The sequence below is a fragment of the Somniosus microcephalus genome, chromosome 5 (assembly GCF_052327205.1).
Source record: "Somniosus microcephalus isolate GS21.2 chromosome 5, FLI_Smic_1.0, whole genome shotgun sequence".
Taxonomy (NCBI): domain Eukaryota; kingdom Metazoa; phylum Chordata; class Chondrichthyes; order Squaliformes; family Somniosidae; genus Somniosus; species Somniosus microcephalus.
The window spans coordinates 66,886,758-66,901,078 of NC_140991.1; the positions used below are offsets into that span (position 1 = coordinate 66,886,758).

The 14,321-nt window shown below is 44.1% G+C and overlaps 1 protein-coding gene across 4 annotated transcripts in view; it reads right to left on the reverse strand.

Annotated features, from left to right (window-relative positions):
* The window catches only part of myo3a (myosin IIIA), a 722,675-nt gene that overhangs the window by 306,828 nt on the left and 401,526 nt on the right, over positions 1-14,321 (reverse strand). For all 4 annotated transcript variants that reach the window (XM_085987739.1, XM_085987740.1, XM_085987738.1 and 1 more), the window contains 5 exons: positions 4,710-4,814; positions 4,506-4,589; positions 2,311-2,513; positions 2,022-2,120; positions 1,360-1,474 (listed from right to left, as the gene is read on the reverse strand). In XM_085987739.1, coding sequence (XP_085843865.1) covers positions 1,360-1,474; positions 2,022-2,120; positions 2,311-2,513; positions 4,506-4,589; positions 4,710-4,814 — 606 coding nt within the window. The remainder of the gene's footprint in view (positions 1-1,359; positions 1,475-2,021; positions 2,121-2,310; positions 2,514-4,505; positions 4,590-4,709; positions 4,815-14,321) is intronic.

The window sequence follows — 14,321 nt, forward strand, 5'->3', positions numbered from 1 at the left end:
TATATTGCATCTTTGCATTACTCCTGCATAATGCCACCTTTTTGGAACAGGCCCCTCAGCCCAACTTCCCTGAGGGGTCCTGAAACAATTGTTAGGCCCCTCATTATCATATTTAAAGAGCTGAACCCCTGTTCTAGGTGGCTGCCCTTGACACCTGAAAAATGGCCCAATGGGATCAGACATCTTTCAGGCGTCCTTGGGGTGCAGGACGTTGGCCACTAGAATTTGTCCTCTGTGCCTGTTTAATGCCTGTAAAACGGGTGCAACAAGGGCCAATTTCTACCCCATTACAGTTGTAAAATTCTCTTATATTGCAAGACTGTTCTTTATCGTTACTCTCATCTAATATCTCTCAATCAATATATGAACAGAGAGGTACTTAGTGAGCCACTCAGTTAGATCAACCCGCCACCCACGGTGGTTCAGGAAGAAGGACCACCACCACCTGCTCAGGGCAACTAGGGATGGCTCGTAAATACAGGCCTTGCCAGTGACGCTCCCATCCTGAGAATTAATCATTTAAAAAATTGGCAGTATAAATAAAAGTAAGTGGCTGATAGATTGAATGGCTGACAGTAGGAATGTCAAGTGAGAGAAAAAAATGTGAAATGTTCCACAAAAAATGTGTTGCAGCTAAAAAAAGAAAGACTTGCATTTATATAGCACATTTCATGACCACTGGATGTCCCAATGAAGTATATGAAGTATAGTCACTGTTGTAATGTAGGAAACGTGGCAATTAATTTGCACACAGCAAGCTCCCACAAACAGTAGTAAAATGATAATGACCAGATAATCTGTTTTTGTTATCTTGATTGAGGGATAAATATTGGCCAGCACCGGGAATAACTTGCTCTTCTTTGAAATAGTGCCATAGGATCTTTTACGTCCACCTGAGAGAGCAGACAGGGCCTCGGTTTAACGTCTCATCTGAAAGACGGCACCTCTGACAGTGCAGCACTCCCTCAGCACTGGAGTATCAGCCTCGATTTTTGTGCCCAAGTCTCTGGAGTGGGCACTTGAACTCACAACCTTCTGACTCCGAGGCGAGAGTGCTGCCAACTGAGCCACAGCTGACAAAGGTATTCCTGTTACCTACAGACACTGAAATTACTTTACAAGATGAGAATATATTTAGGGACGAGGGAGGCCAATCAGCGCATCTTAATACATCCATCCAGAAAGACATCTGTTTATTTCTCAAATGATTCTAGGGTTTTTGCCACCACTACTCTATCTGGAAGTCCATTCTATGTGTTCAACACTACTTCATCAAATAAGATTATAACATGTGTAAGCTCATTCAAAAGATGCAGTGACAGTGCCAGAATGTTTCCAAGGTAAATGATGCAGGCTTACCTCTAGGGTGAAACCAATGACTTTGAAGCACTGTTCAAGGGCTTCAAATTGGGCCTTGTAAAAAGAGTTAGTTACAATCTCTTCCATCATTGTAATTTTCTCATCCTGAAGGTACCTAAAAGATTTCAAAAGATGATAATGATCAAAATTGATACTAAATTAGGCAATGGATCACACAAACAAAAATATGAGTCACAAATGCAGAAGTGCATATATTAGAGTAAATACATTACAAAATGACTCTGGTCTCTTAATATATGTAGTAACTATGGTGTGACAGAACTATTTCTCATTCCGAGCATCATCTGAGTGGTTTCATGTGACCAGCCCCACAACGGCACACCAAATGCCAGCACCGAAAGACACAGTGAAGCAGGAGTCCATTTCCGAGGCCCACAAATATAATCTGGGCAGCAACCCTAATGAATGTGAATGAGACCAGAGCCTCAAATCCTCGTCACCCGAATGGTCAGCTGAAAGCATTCTCCACTGGTCAAAAGTCAAAATAGACCCTAAGTTGTTTATTTCCCTCTTAAGTAGACCAGAACCACTGTACCAACAAAATCCAGCATTAAGTTCCCATTGTAGGTCAGACTCCACCACTGCGAGAAGACCATTTCATCCCAAACTCAGTGCTGTAGCCTCTATATATGCAAAATTACCTTGGAGGTTGACCTTTGGACAACTTATAATGAGCGAGTTCGTTCTTCTGTGCCAGGCCAGCATAGACATAATAGAAAATATGGAAGTTTTTCTCTCCCCTGTAAGATAATAAGAACATTTTGCTTTTGTCAAAATAATAACATAGCAATTCACCCTGTCAACTGAATCCATCAACTGTGCTACTGCCTCTCATTATCCTGTGAATATTTTTTGGATGAGGCCTGCTCATGTGACTGAAATGTTGAAAGCTGATTTAAAACAGTAACAAACATTTCCTTCGTTACTTACGGAGCCTGGTGGATGACTCTCGACTTCTCGAGCAGGTACTCTGAGATCTGAGCCCCCACGACTGTCCCTCCATTGGTAAACCTCATTTCCAAGTACTTGCCAAATCTGCTGGAGTTATTGTTGATGATTGTGCAGGCATTTCCAAATGCTTCTAGCAAGTTGTTTACCTGGAGAATCTTCTCCTGCAGCATCCTGTTATTGGTCTGTAAGACACAAGTCAATCATTATTGCTGAAAAGATTTCTCCAAAATAAACTTGAAAAAGAAACTTTATGACATAAATCAGTCATTCATGAAAGAAAGACTTATGAAATAATACTGAGCGGCCTACGGGTGGTGCTGTCCAGGGAGAGTATAAATATTCGGGCAGAGGCCCAGCTTGCGCAGGACATTCTTAACAGGAACTAGTGAAGGACACAATTAGACCTTCATGTTGTAAAACAGTTGATTAAAGCTTTGTTTAACGCTCAGACCAAGTGCCTAGTAGTTTTCTTACATCACTTTACTTTAGCTTATCTTTAACCCCTGGTTTTTTGTTGTCCCCTTTTGTTGACCCTCAAATTCCACTCCACTCCATCCTCCTTCAGGTAGGGTGGTCCAGAACATGGGCTTCTCTACAGTTGCCATTAATGATGTTTCATCTCAATTAACAGGGGGCACAATTCCTGCGGTGGGATAGGTATTCTAGCTCATTGCTCCTCTCAGGAAAGAAGTCAAGGCATCCAACTAACTTTTAAAAGTAGCATGTAAAGGACTTTAAACAACAGCTGGAGCCACTGCCTACTGCATAAAAATGACAACAAATCGCATTCATTCTTTAATGTAGTAAAATACCTCAAGGAGCGTCAAAGGCATATTAATTTTTAAAAAATACATTGGGACTCACTGATGGTGTAGAACTGAAGCAGGGAGGGGGTTCCAAGTTGAATTAGCTGATCTCAGCCAGAGCACCAGTAAGGGCAGTATAGTAAGGTTAGGGTTCCTATTCTTGATTGCTATCTAATGAACTCTGCTTGAAAGTAAAAAGGCTAGACATCAGCACGAGGACAGGATTGAGTTTGGGTGCATTCTCCCATGTGATATAATATCCCTCAGTCTTTCACTGTCGGGGTTCACGTATGTAGCATGGCCACTTGGGTGTGGTGCCAGAGTGTGGAAACGCAGTCCGGCAAGAGTCCGTTGGCTTCAGGAGAGAATAATGTAAAAGAGGATGAAGATTGGGGAGGAAGAGGGGCAGAATCCTTTTTTGTAAACATGAGCCTCTCGCAGAAAATTCAATATCATTTTTATTTTCTTTAATGGAGTCGATAGCTGTCATTTAGATCACGTTTTAAACTGTCGACGTGTATAGAAAGCTTTGTGGTAACACTGCTATGATTATTAACATTGCCTATCTGGGGTTTCCACTGCTTTTCTGCTGAGATTATGGTGGACGATCGGGAGACCCACCCCTCCTCAGACTATCACCCCCAATAGGTTTACAAACCAGCAGTTCAGGGCAGAGTCAACAAAGCAACAATACAACCACACAATAAAGGATTGTAATGATGGTCAAACAGAAGTTGTACCATCCATCCAGCCATTAATAATGTTTCTATGATATGTGCTGTGGTTAGAATTTTATTGTATGTACAAGAAATCTTGATAAAAGCATTGCTGTTTGCCAGTAAATTTTACACTTGGCTCATAATTCCACATTCTGTGCTTGAATAAAGTATTTTGTAAAACAGGAGTGAATAGGACACTTTGATGCATTGTTACCCTATGTTTGGGATCACCAATATGCTTAAATCAGGAATTCTGTATAATCAGAATGAAAAATACATTCCCGTTCTGCACGTGAGCCATCAGTATGTTTGAATCAAGAATTCTGTGGACCAGGAATGAGCAATAAAAGATTCTGTGCTTAGATAAGATATTTGTTTATCTGGAGTCAACCAGTACAATTAGATATAAAAAAAACAATGCAGCATACAGAATGGATTAAAATCAAGAAGAGGATTTTGAGACTAAGCAGGTAATCTTAACCTAACTCACTGGGTGGGAAACCCTCAGACGGGGTGGAGTGCCGGTTTTACACTTGCCCAGTATTGCTCTCCATTGACTTGCACTCAATCCCATCAGTTTCCTGAAGGGCGGGTTAGTTTAAAATTGCCCACTTAGTGTAAGATGTGCATTGATGAGCGAGTACAGTACCTTTCCAAGGACAGTGAGTTGCTCGACTAAGAAGTGGGTACTTTCAGTCTTCCCAGCACCACTTTCTCCACTGATCACAATGCACTGACACAGATAAAGGACACACGTTAGTCACCACATCCATTTACTGACATCACAAACTGCATGAAGAGAATTGAAAGCATGAAATGATGCAAGATGTATTTGTTGTGGAATCACAGGTACCTGATCTGAGTTGTAAGTGATCATAGCCTGGTAGGCAATGTCTGCCACAGCAAAGATGTGGGGTGGATTGGCAGTGCGTTTTGCACCAATGTACAGCTTGGAATGCTGTTAACAACAAAATAGAAATTAGCTTCGACATAATAACATGATAATTGTCAGTAATGTGTTTTCCCTGCTGATACTGGGAACGGAATGATCCTTGTAACATGCTGGTGATCAGATGATTATTTGGCTATAATTAAAGGTATTGATGCAAATATGTTGAAAATCAAACAGATGCAAATTTCTACAGTAAATACACAGCACAGAAACAGGCCATTCGGCCCAACAGGTTGATGCCGGTGTTTATGCTCCACACGAGCCTCCTCCCACCCTACTTCATCGAACCCATCAACATAACCTTCTATTCCTTTCTCCCTCATGTGGTTATCTAATTTCCCCTTAAATACATAATGCAACTGAGAACTGTGCTTGTATTGTTTAGTTTCTGAAAACAATACTAGCTTCTTCATTCCTAATTACTAGGAAACACAGACACATGTTCCAACACTATTCCTAGCATGTCTAGGTATACAGAAACATTCCCCTCGTCGCCCATCACCACTAGGTTGCCAGTAAAATTAGACACATCCCCTTCCCCCACTATTAGCCAATCAGGAAACAAGAATATATAAGGGTTGATTTTACACCCCCCACCCAGTGGGAACAATGTGGGTAAAGGGGAGTTAAGATGATGGGGGGGTCGCGCCACATTTCCAATGTGTTCCTGCCCCCAACAACAACAACAACTTGTATTTATACAGCGCCTTTAACATAGTAAAACGTCCCAAGGCGCTTCACAGGAGTATTTTAAGACAAAAAATTTGACACCAAGCCACATAAGGAGAAATTAGGGCAGGTGACCAAAAGCTTGGTCAAAGAGGTAGGTTTTAAGGCGCGTCTTAAAGAAGGAAATGGAGATAGAGAGGCGGCGAGTTTTAGGGATGGAATTCCAGAGCTTAGGGCCTTGGCAGCTGAAGGCGCGGCCACCAATGGCTGAGCGATTATAAACAGGGATACTCAAGTGGGCAGAATTAGGGAAGCACAGATATCTCGGGGGTGGGTGTTGTGGGGCTGAAGGAGATTACAGAGATAGGGAGGGGCGAGGCTATGGAGGGATTTGAAAACAAGGATGAGAATTTTGAAATCGAGGCGTTGCTTAACCGGGAGCCAATGTAGGTCAGCAAGCACAGGGGTGATGGGTGAACGGGACTTGGTGCGAGTTAAGACATGGGCAGCTGAGTTTTGGATGACCTCAAGTTTACGTAAGGTAGAATGTGGGAGGCCAGCCAGGAGTGTGTTGGAATAGTCAAGTCTAGAGGTAACAAAGGCATGGATGAGGGTTTCGTCAGCGGATGAGCTGAGGCAAGGGTGGAGGCGGAAGATGTTACGGAGATGGAAATAGGCGGTCTTAGTTATGCCGTGGATATGTGGTCGGAAGCTCATTTCAGAGTCAAATATGACATCAAGGTTGCGAACAGTGTGGTTCAGCCTCAGACAGATGTTAGGGCGAAGGATGGAATCAGTGGCTAAGGAATGGAATTTGTGGCAGGGACCGAAAACAATGGCTTTGGTCTTCCCAATATTTAATTGGTGAAAATTTCTGCTCATCCAGAACTGTATGTCGGACAAGCAGTCTGACAATTTAGAGACCGTGGAGGGGTTGAGAGAAGTAGTGGTGAGATAGAGCTGGGTGTCATCAGTGTACATGTGAAAACTGATGCTGTGTTTTCGGATGATGTCGCCAAGGGGCAGCATGTAGCTGAGAAATAGGAGGGGGCCAAGGATAGATCCTTGGGGTCACCAGAGATAATGATGCAGGAGCGGGTAGAGAAGCAGTTGCAGGTGATTCTCTGGTTATGATTAGATAGATAAGAATGGAACCAGTGAGTGCAGTCCCACCCAGCTGGACGATGATGGAGAGGCGATGGAGAAAGATGGAGTGGTCGACCATGTCAAAGGCTGCAGACAAGTCAAGAATGACGAAGAGGGATAGTTTTCCTTTGTCACAGTCACAAAGGATGTCATTTGTGACTTTGATGTGAGCCGTTTTGGTACTGTGGCAGGGGCGGCAACCTGATTGAAGGGATTCAAACATGGAGTTGCGGGAAAGATGGGCACGGATTTGGGAGGCGACAACACGTTCAAGGACTTTTTAGAGGAAAGGGAGGTTGGAGATGGGGCAGTAGTTTGCAAGGACAGCGGGGTCAAGGGTTATTTTTTGAGGAGAGGGAGGATGACGGCAGATTTGAGGGAGAGGGGGACAGTACCTGAGGAGAGAGAACCGGTAACAATATCAGCTAACATGGGAGCTCCCCCTCGCTATTGTAACCTCAAAACAAGCACAGGAGGGCCGACGGGGGCATACTTTCCAGTCAGAAGCCATAGTCTGATGACATCATTGGTAGGGAACACGATTTTCACTGCCAAAACCAGGAGGCCAACCCTAACTGCTACATCATGGCAGGTGTTGTAGTGGTAGGGGATAGTATCATTAGGGGGATAGATAGGGTTCTCTGCAGTCAAGAGCGGGAGTCCCGAAGGCTGTGTTGCCTGCCTGGTGCCAGGGTTAAGGACATCTCTTCTGGGCTGGAAAGAAACTTGCAGTGGGAGGGGGAGGATCCAGTTGTCGTGGTCCATGTTGGTACAAACGACGTAGATAGGACAAGGAAGACGGTTCTGTTAAAGGAGTATGAGCAGCTAGGGGTCAAATTAAAAAACAGAACCTCAAGGGTAATAATCTCTGGGTTATTACCTGAGCCACGAGCGAATTTGGCTAGGATAAATAAAATTAAAGAGTTAAATGCGTGGCTCAAAGACTGGTGTGGGAGAAATGGGTTTTGCTTCTTGGGACACTGGCACCAGTACTGGGACAGGAGGGAGCTGTTCTGTTGGGACGGACTCCACTTGCCCAGTGCTGGGACTAGAGTCCTGGCGAATCATATAACTAGGGCTGTAGAGAGGGCTTTAAACTAATTAGTGGGGGGGAGGTTTCTAGAGAGCAAATAATAGAAATGACAACAGAGAAGGTCATAGACTTAGGTAGCAGTGGGGGAATTAAAAAACAGAATGTGTCAGGAAGGGACAGACGGTATGGAGTAAAAAGTAAAGTACTAAAAAGGGAAAAAACAGGAACTAAGTGTTACAAAATATATTTGAGAGTTCTTTATCTGATTGCACATAGCATTCGTAACAAAATGAATGAGTTAACGGCACAAATAATGACACATGGGTATGATCTTGTGGCCATTACAGAAACATGGCTGCAGGGTGACCATGACTGGGAATTAAACATACCAGGTTATTTAACAATCAGGAAGGACAGGCAGGAAGGGAGAGGAGGTGGGGTGGCTATGTTAATAAAGGAAGGAATCACTATAATACAGAGAAATGATATTGGGTCAAAGGAGCAGGATAGTGAAACAGTTTGGGTGGAGGTAAGGAATAATAAGGGGAAAAAAACACTAGTGGGTGTAGTCTATAGGCCTCCGAACAGTTGCAACTCTGTTGGACGGAGTATTAATCAGGAAATAGTTGAGGCTTGTAATAAGGGAACAGCTATAATTATGGGGGATTTTAATTATCATATTAACTGGACAAATCAAATTGGGCAGAGCAGCCTTGAGGAAGAGTTCATTGAGTGTATTAGGGATGGGTTTCTTGAGCAGTATGTAACTGAACCGACCAGGGGGCAAGCAACCTTAGATTTGGTCCTGTGTAATGAGACAGGATTAATTAAAAATGTCCCAGTAAAGGATCCCCTTGGAATGAGTGACCATAACATGGTTGAGTTCCATATTCAATTAGAGGGTGAGAAGGTTGGATCTCAAACAAGCGTGCTGAGCTTGAATAAAGGAGACTATGAAGGTATGAGAGCGGAATTAATTAGAGTGGACTGGGAAAATAGATTAAAGGGTAAGACGGTACATGACCAGTGGTGTACATTTAAGGAGTTAGATACATAGATACATAGAAGATAGGAGCAGGAGTAGGCCATTCGGCCCTTCGTGCCTGCTCCGCCATTTAATGAGATCATGGCTGATCCTTTAATTCAGTATCCCGTCCCCGCCTTCTCTCCGTAACCCTTAACCCCTTTTGCCCGTAGAAATATATCTAATTCCCTCTTAAATATATTTAATGAGCTGGCGTACACTGCCCTCTGTGGCAATGAGTTCCACAGGTTCACCACTCTCTGAGTGAAGAAATTCCCCCTCATCTCTGTCCTAAATGGTTTAGCCCTTATCCTTAAATTATGTCCTCTAGTTCTGTTCTCACCCGCCAAGGGAAACATTCCTTCTGCATCCAGTCTGTCTAGACCTGTCAGAATTTTATACACTTCTATGAGGTCCCCTCTCAATCTTCTAAACTCCAGTGTGTACATCCCTAAACTACATAGTCTCTCCTCATAGGTCATTCCCGCCATTCCTGGTATCAGCCTGGTGAATCGCCGCTGCACCCCCTCCATGGCAAGAACATCCTTCCTCAGATGAGGCGACCAAAACTGTACACAGTACTCGAGGTGTGGTCTCACCAGTGCCCTGTACAGCTGCAGCAAGGTATCCCTGTTCCTGTATTCTAACCCTTTTGCTATGAAGGCCAGCATACCGTTTGCCTTCTTGACCGCCTGTTGCACCTGCATGCTCGCCTTCAGTGACTGGTGTACAAGAACACCCAGGTCTCTCTGTACTTCCCCCTCTCCCAATCTATTGCCATTTAAATAATAATTTGCCCTCCCGTTCCTGCACCCAAGGTGGATAACTTCGCACTTGTCCACATTATAGTGCATCTGCCATTTATCCGCCCAATCGCCCAGTCTGTCCAAATCGCTCTGGAGCTTCCTGGTCTCTTCCTCTGAGCCCACCCCCCCTCCTAGTTTAGTGTCGTCTGCAAATTTGGAAATGCTGCATCCGACTCCCTGATCCAGGTCATTAATGTAAATTGTGAACAGCTGGGGGCCCAGGACAGATCCCTGTGGTACCCCACTTGTTATTTTACAACTTCCAAAAAAAATATATTCCACTGAGGAAAAAAGGGTGTAAAAGAAAAGATAGCCATCCGTGGCTAAGTAAAGTAATTAAGGATAGTATCCGACTAAAAACAAGGGCATATAAGGTAGCCAAATCTAGTGGGAGGATGGAAGATTGGGAAGTCTTTAAAAGACAGCAAAAAATAACAAAAAGATTGATTAAGAAAGGGAAGATAGATTATGAAAGTAAATTAGCAAAAAATATAAAAACAGACAGTAAAAGTTTCTATAGTTATATAAAAAGAAAAAGGGTGGCTAAAGTAAATGTTGGTCCCTTAGAGGATGAGACCGGGAAATTAATGGTGGGAAACATGGAGATGGCAAAAACACTGAACAATTATTTTGTATCAGTCTTTACAGTAGAGGACACTAAGAATATCCCAACACTGGACAAACAGGGGGCTCTAGGGGGGAAGGAACTAAATACAATTAAAATCACTAAGGAAGTGGTACTTGGTAAAATAATGGGACTCAAGGCGGATAAATCCCCTGGACCTGATGGCTTGCATCCCAGGGTCTTGAGGGAAGTAGCGGTAGGGATTGTGGATGCATTGGTAATAATTTTCCAAAACTCACTGGACTCAGCAAAGGTCCCGGCAGATTGGAAAACTGCTAATGTAACACCCTTATTTAAAAAGGGTAGTAGGCAGAAGGCTGCAAACTATAGACCTGTTAGCCTAACATCTGTGGTTGGTAAAATGTTAGAGTCCATTATTAAGGAGACAGTAACGGGACATTTGGATAAACATAATTTAATAGGGCAAACTCAGCATGGTTTCATGAAGGGGAAGTCATGTTTAACAAATTTGCTTGAGTTTTTTGAGGAAGTAACATATAGGGTGGATAAAGGGGAACCAGTGGACGTAGTGTATTTAGACTTCCAAAAGGCATTTGACAAGGTGCCACACAAAAGATTATTGCTCAAGATAAAAAATCACGGGATTGGGGGTAATATTCTGGCGTGGGTGGAGGATTGGCTCTCTAACAGAAAGCAGAGAGTTGGGATAAATGGTTCGTTCTCAGATTGGCAACCAGTAACTAGTGGTGTTCCGCAGGGGTCAGTGCTGGGTCCCCAACTCTTTACAATCTATATTAACGATTTGGAGGAGGGGACCGAGTGTAACATATCAAAGTTTGCAGATGATACAAAGATGGGACGGAAAGTAGTGAGTGAGGAGGACATAAAAAACCTGCAAGGGGACATAGACAGGCTAAGTAAGTGGGCAGAGATTTGGCAGATGGAATACAATACTGGAAAGTGTGAGGTTATGCACTTTGGCAGGAAAAATCATAGAGCAAGTTATTATCTTAATGGCAAGAAACTGGAAAGTACTGTAGTACAAAGGGATCTGGGGGTCCTGGTGCACGAAACTCAAAAAGTTAGTATGCAGGTGCAGCAAGTGATTAAGAAGGCCAATGGAATGTTGGCTTTTATTGCTAGGGGGTTGGAATATAAAAACAGGGAGGTATTGCTGCAGTTGTACAAGGTATTGGTGAGGCCGCACCTGGAATACTGCATACAGTTTTGGTGTCCATACTTAAGAAAAAACATACTTGCTCTCGAGTCAGTACAAAGAAGGTTCACTCGGTTAATCCCGGGGATGAGGGGGTGGTCATATGAGGAGAGGTTGAGTAGATTGGGACTCTACTCATTGGAGTTCAGAAGAATGAGAGGCGATCTTATTGAAACATATAAGATTGTGAAGGGGCTTGATCGGGTGGATGCGGTGAGGATGTTCCCAATGATGGGTGAAACTAGAACTAGGGGGCATAATCTTAAAATAAGTGGCTGCTCATTCAAAACTGAGATGAGGAGAAACTTCTTCACTCAGAGGGTGGTAGGTTTGTGGAATTTGCTGCCCCAGAAAGCTGTGGAAGCTACATCATTAAATAAATTTAAAACAGAAATAGATAGTTTCCTAGAAGTAAAGGGAATTAAGGGTTACGGGGAGCGGGCAGGAAATTGGACATGAGTCTGGGTTCGGAATGGTCATGGCCCTGTGGGTAGTGGAGCGGGCCCAGGGGCCGTGTAGCCTTGTTCTGCTCCTACTGTGTTCTAATTCTGTTAGATTTCAGGAGATGGTTTTATTCCTGTTCCTGGCTGGGGTGGAGATCGCCTTTACAGAAGGTAAGTACTGTAGAAAATATAGGGACAGAGTGATCTCCTGGAAGAATTTCGATCGCCTAGATGGGTCGGAGAGGAATTTCCCAGATTTTTTTCTCCCAAATTGGCCATTGGGTCTTTATCTGGTTTTTCGCCTCTCCCGGGAGATCACATGGGTTCGGGTGGATGCAGAGTGATAGAAGATTTGAGGTTAGGATCAGATCAGCCATGATCTTATTGAATGGTGGAGCAGGCTCGAGGGGCCGATTGGCCTACTCCTGCTCCTATTTCTTATGTTCTTATGTTCTTATGTGTCATTAAAGAGGCCAAGGTAAGTACTTAAATGACCCTTTCTAAGGATTCCTTATGGGTCCAGGAGGAGTAGGAGTGTTTCCCCAGGCCCCACAAGGAGTTGTTTGGCCTTCCTAGCCCCAGCCTTGCCTCTCCCTCCAAGTGCCAGCACCCCTGGGGAACCGCCACCCCCCACCCCCCTCAGCACTAACTTCATGTCAGAAACCATTCCTTTGGCTCCCCGGCATTCTCGGACTCCTGGCGCAATTTCCACTTCCGCTCGCCAGTCCTGACATTACTCCCGTGAGTTTTGAGCGGAAGACAGTGATGGATTAATCAAATGAGGCCCAGGAGTTAAAATTGCCCAGGCCTCACCCTGATCTCTCCTCGGAGGGTTCCATCCCACCCCACATCGCTGCCCAGTCTGGTGGCTCATCACAAGCTGTGGATAATGCTCCTCCCCTGTCACGTGACTGCCCACAGTGCTTCTGATAGACTGTCTATAATGGTTCACTGGTGTTCTAAAGCAAATCTCTTTTCTGAATGATCTGCCCAGTACTGTAACATGCTTGGAAGTTAAAACCCAGCACGGTTATATTCTGAGAGGAGATCAACCCACAATTCCTGTGGAATAAGGATCTTCTGAGAAATGCAACCTGATTGAATAAGTGTGCGCTCTAAGATTTCTACAAATAATTTTTTCTTGAAGTGTTCCATTAGGACAAAACTTGAGAAGAATATGGACCATCGGAAGACTGGACGATATGAATCTGGACTCACAGTCCCGAAGCTGTTCCTTTCTTCCCATCGTTACTGGGTTACCAGTAAACAAAGACTCAGCTCCTTCCCCCGCTAGTATCCCATCAAGAACTATCAATACATCCTCTCATCACTAGGCTGCCATGAAAACTGGAAACTCCCCTCCCCACCATCGCTAAACTGCCAGAAGTTATGGCCTGGAGTTTTCGCTTGATTGCGCTAGTTTTTTCACCGCAATTCGCCTGACATCAGTGTAACCAGCACAAAAAGATCGCAGAATTTTGGCAGGCAAAACTGTAATTGAACAATGGGCTGCCTTTAAAGAGGTGATGGTTCGGGTACAGTCGAGGTACATTCCCACGATGGGGAAAGGTAGGGCAACCAAAGTCAGAGCTCCCTGGATGACGAAAGAGATCGAGAGTAAGATGAAGCGGAAAAAGGGGGCGTATGACAGATGTCAGGTCGAGAATACAAGTGAGAACCAGGCTGAATTTAGAAAGTTCAGAGGGAAAGTGAAAAAGGAAATAAGAGGGGCAAAGAGAGTATGAGAATAGACTGGCAGCTAACATAAAAGGGAATTCAAAAGTCTTCTATAGGCATATAAATAGTAACGGGTAATAAGAGGAGGGGTGGGGCTGATTAGGGACCAAAAAGGAGACCTACGCATGGAGGCAGAGGTCATGGCTGAGGTACTAAATGAATACTTTGCATCTGTCTTTACCAAGGAAGAAGATGCTGCCAAAGTCATAGTGAAAGAGGAGGTAGTTGAGATACTGGATGGGATAAAAATTGATAAAGAGGAGGTACTAGAAAGGCTGGCTGTACTTAAAGTAGATAAGTCACCAGGACCGGATGAGATGCATCCTTGGATGCTGAGGGAAGTTAAGGTGGAAATTGCAGAGGTACAGGCCATAATCTTCCAATGCTCCTTAGATACACTGGTGAAAGCAGGCCCTACACCTGCTTTTACCAGGTCTAAGGGTTTCATGGGCATTTGCTGGGCAGTAGTTGGGCAAATAGCCCAACTCTGTGCCAGCGAAAGTGAGTTTTGAGTTGGTGCGGTAGGTCTGTCAAGGCGAACCTTGATAGATCGCAAGTTTCATGTTTTCACGCATGTGGAAACCTGGAACTTGCGGGGCCTTTCTGAAGGTTTACGACAGTGTACGCTGTACGCTGTCATCAGGAGCGCAAAATCTGGGCCATTATCTGGGGCCTTAATAAGCCCTGGTCCCCAGTGTATCTGTCGTCACATTATTGGTCCCTACGATTCCAATTCTGACCAGCTTTTATTAGCACTGTTTAAATTAATCTTGGGAGTGTTGAGAGCTATTTCCACAATATCTTTTATTGTGAGAGCAGTTGCTGTTCTTCTGTCTGTCTGAGTAAGAGGAAG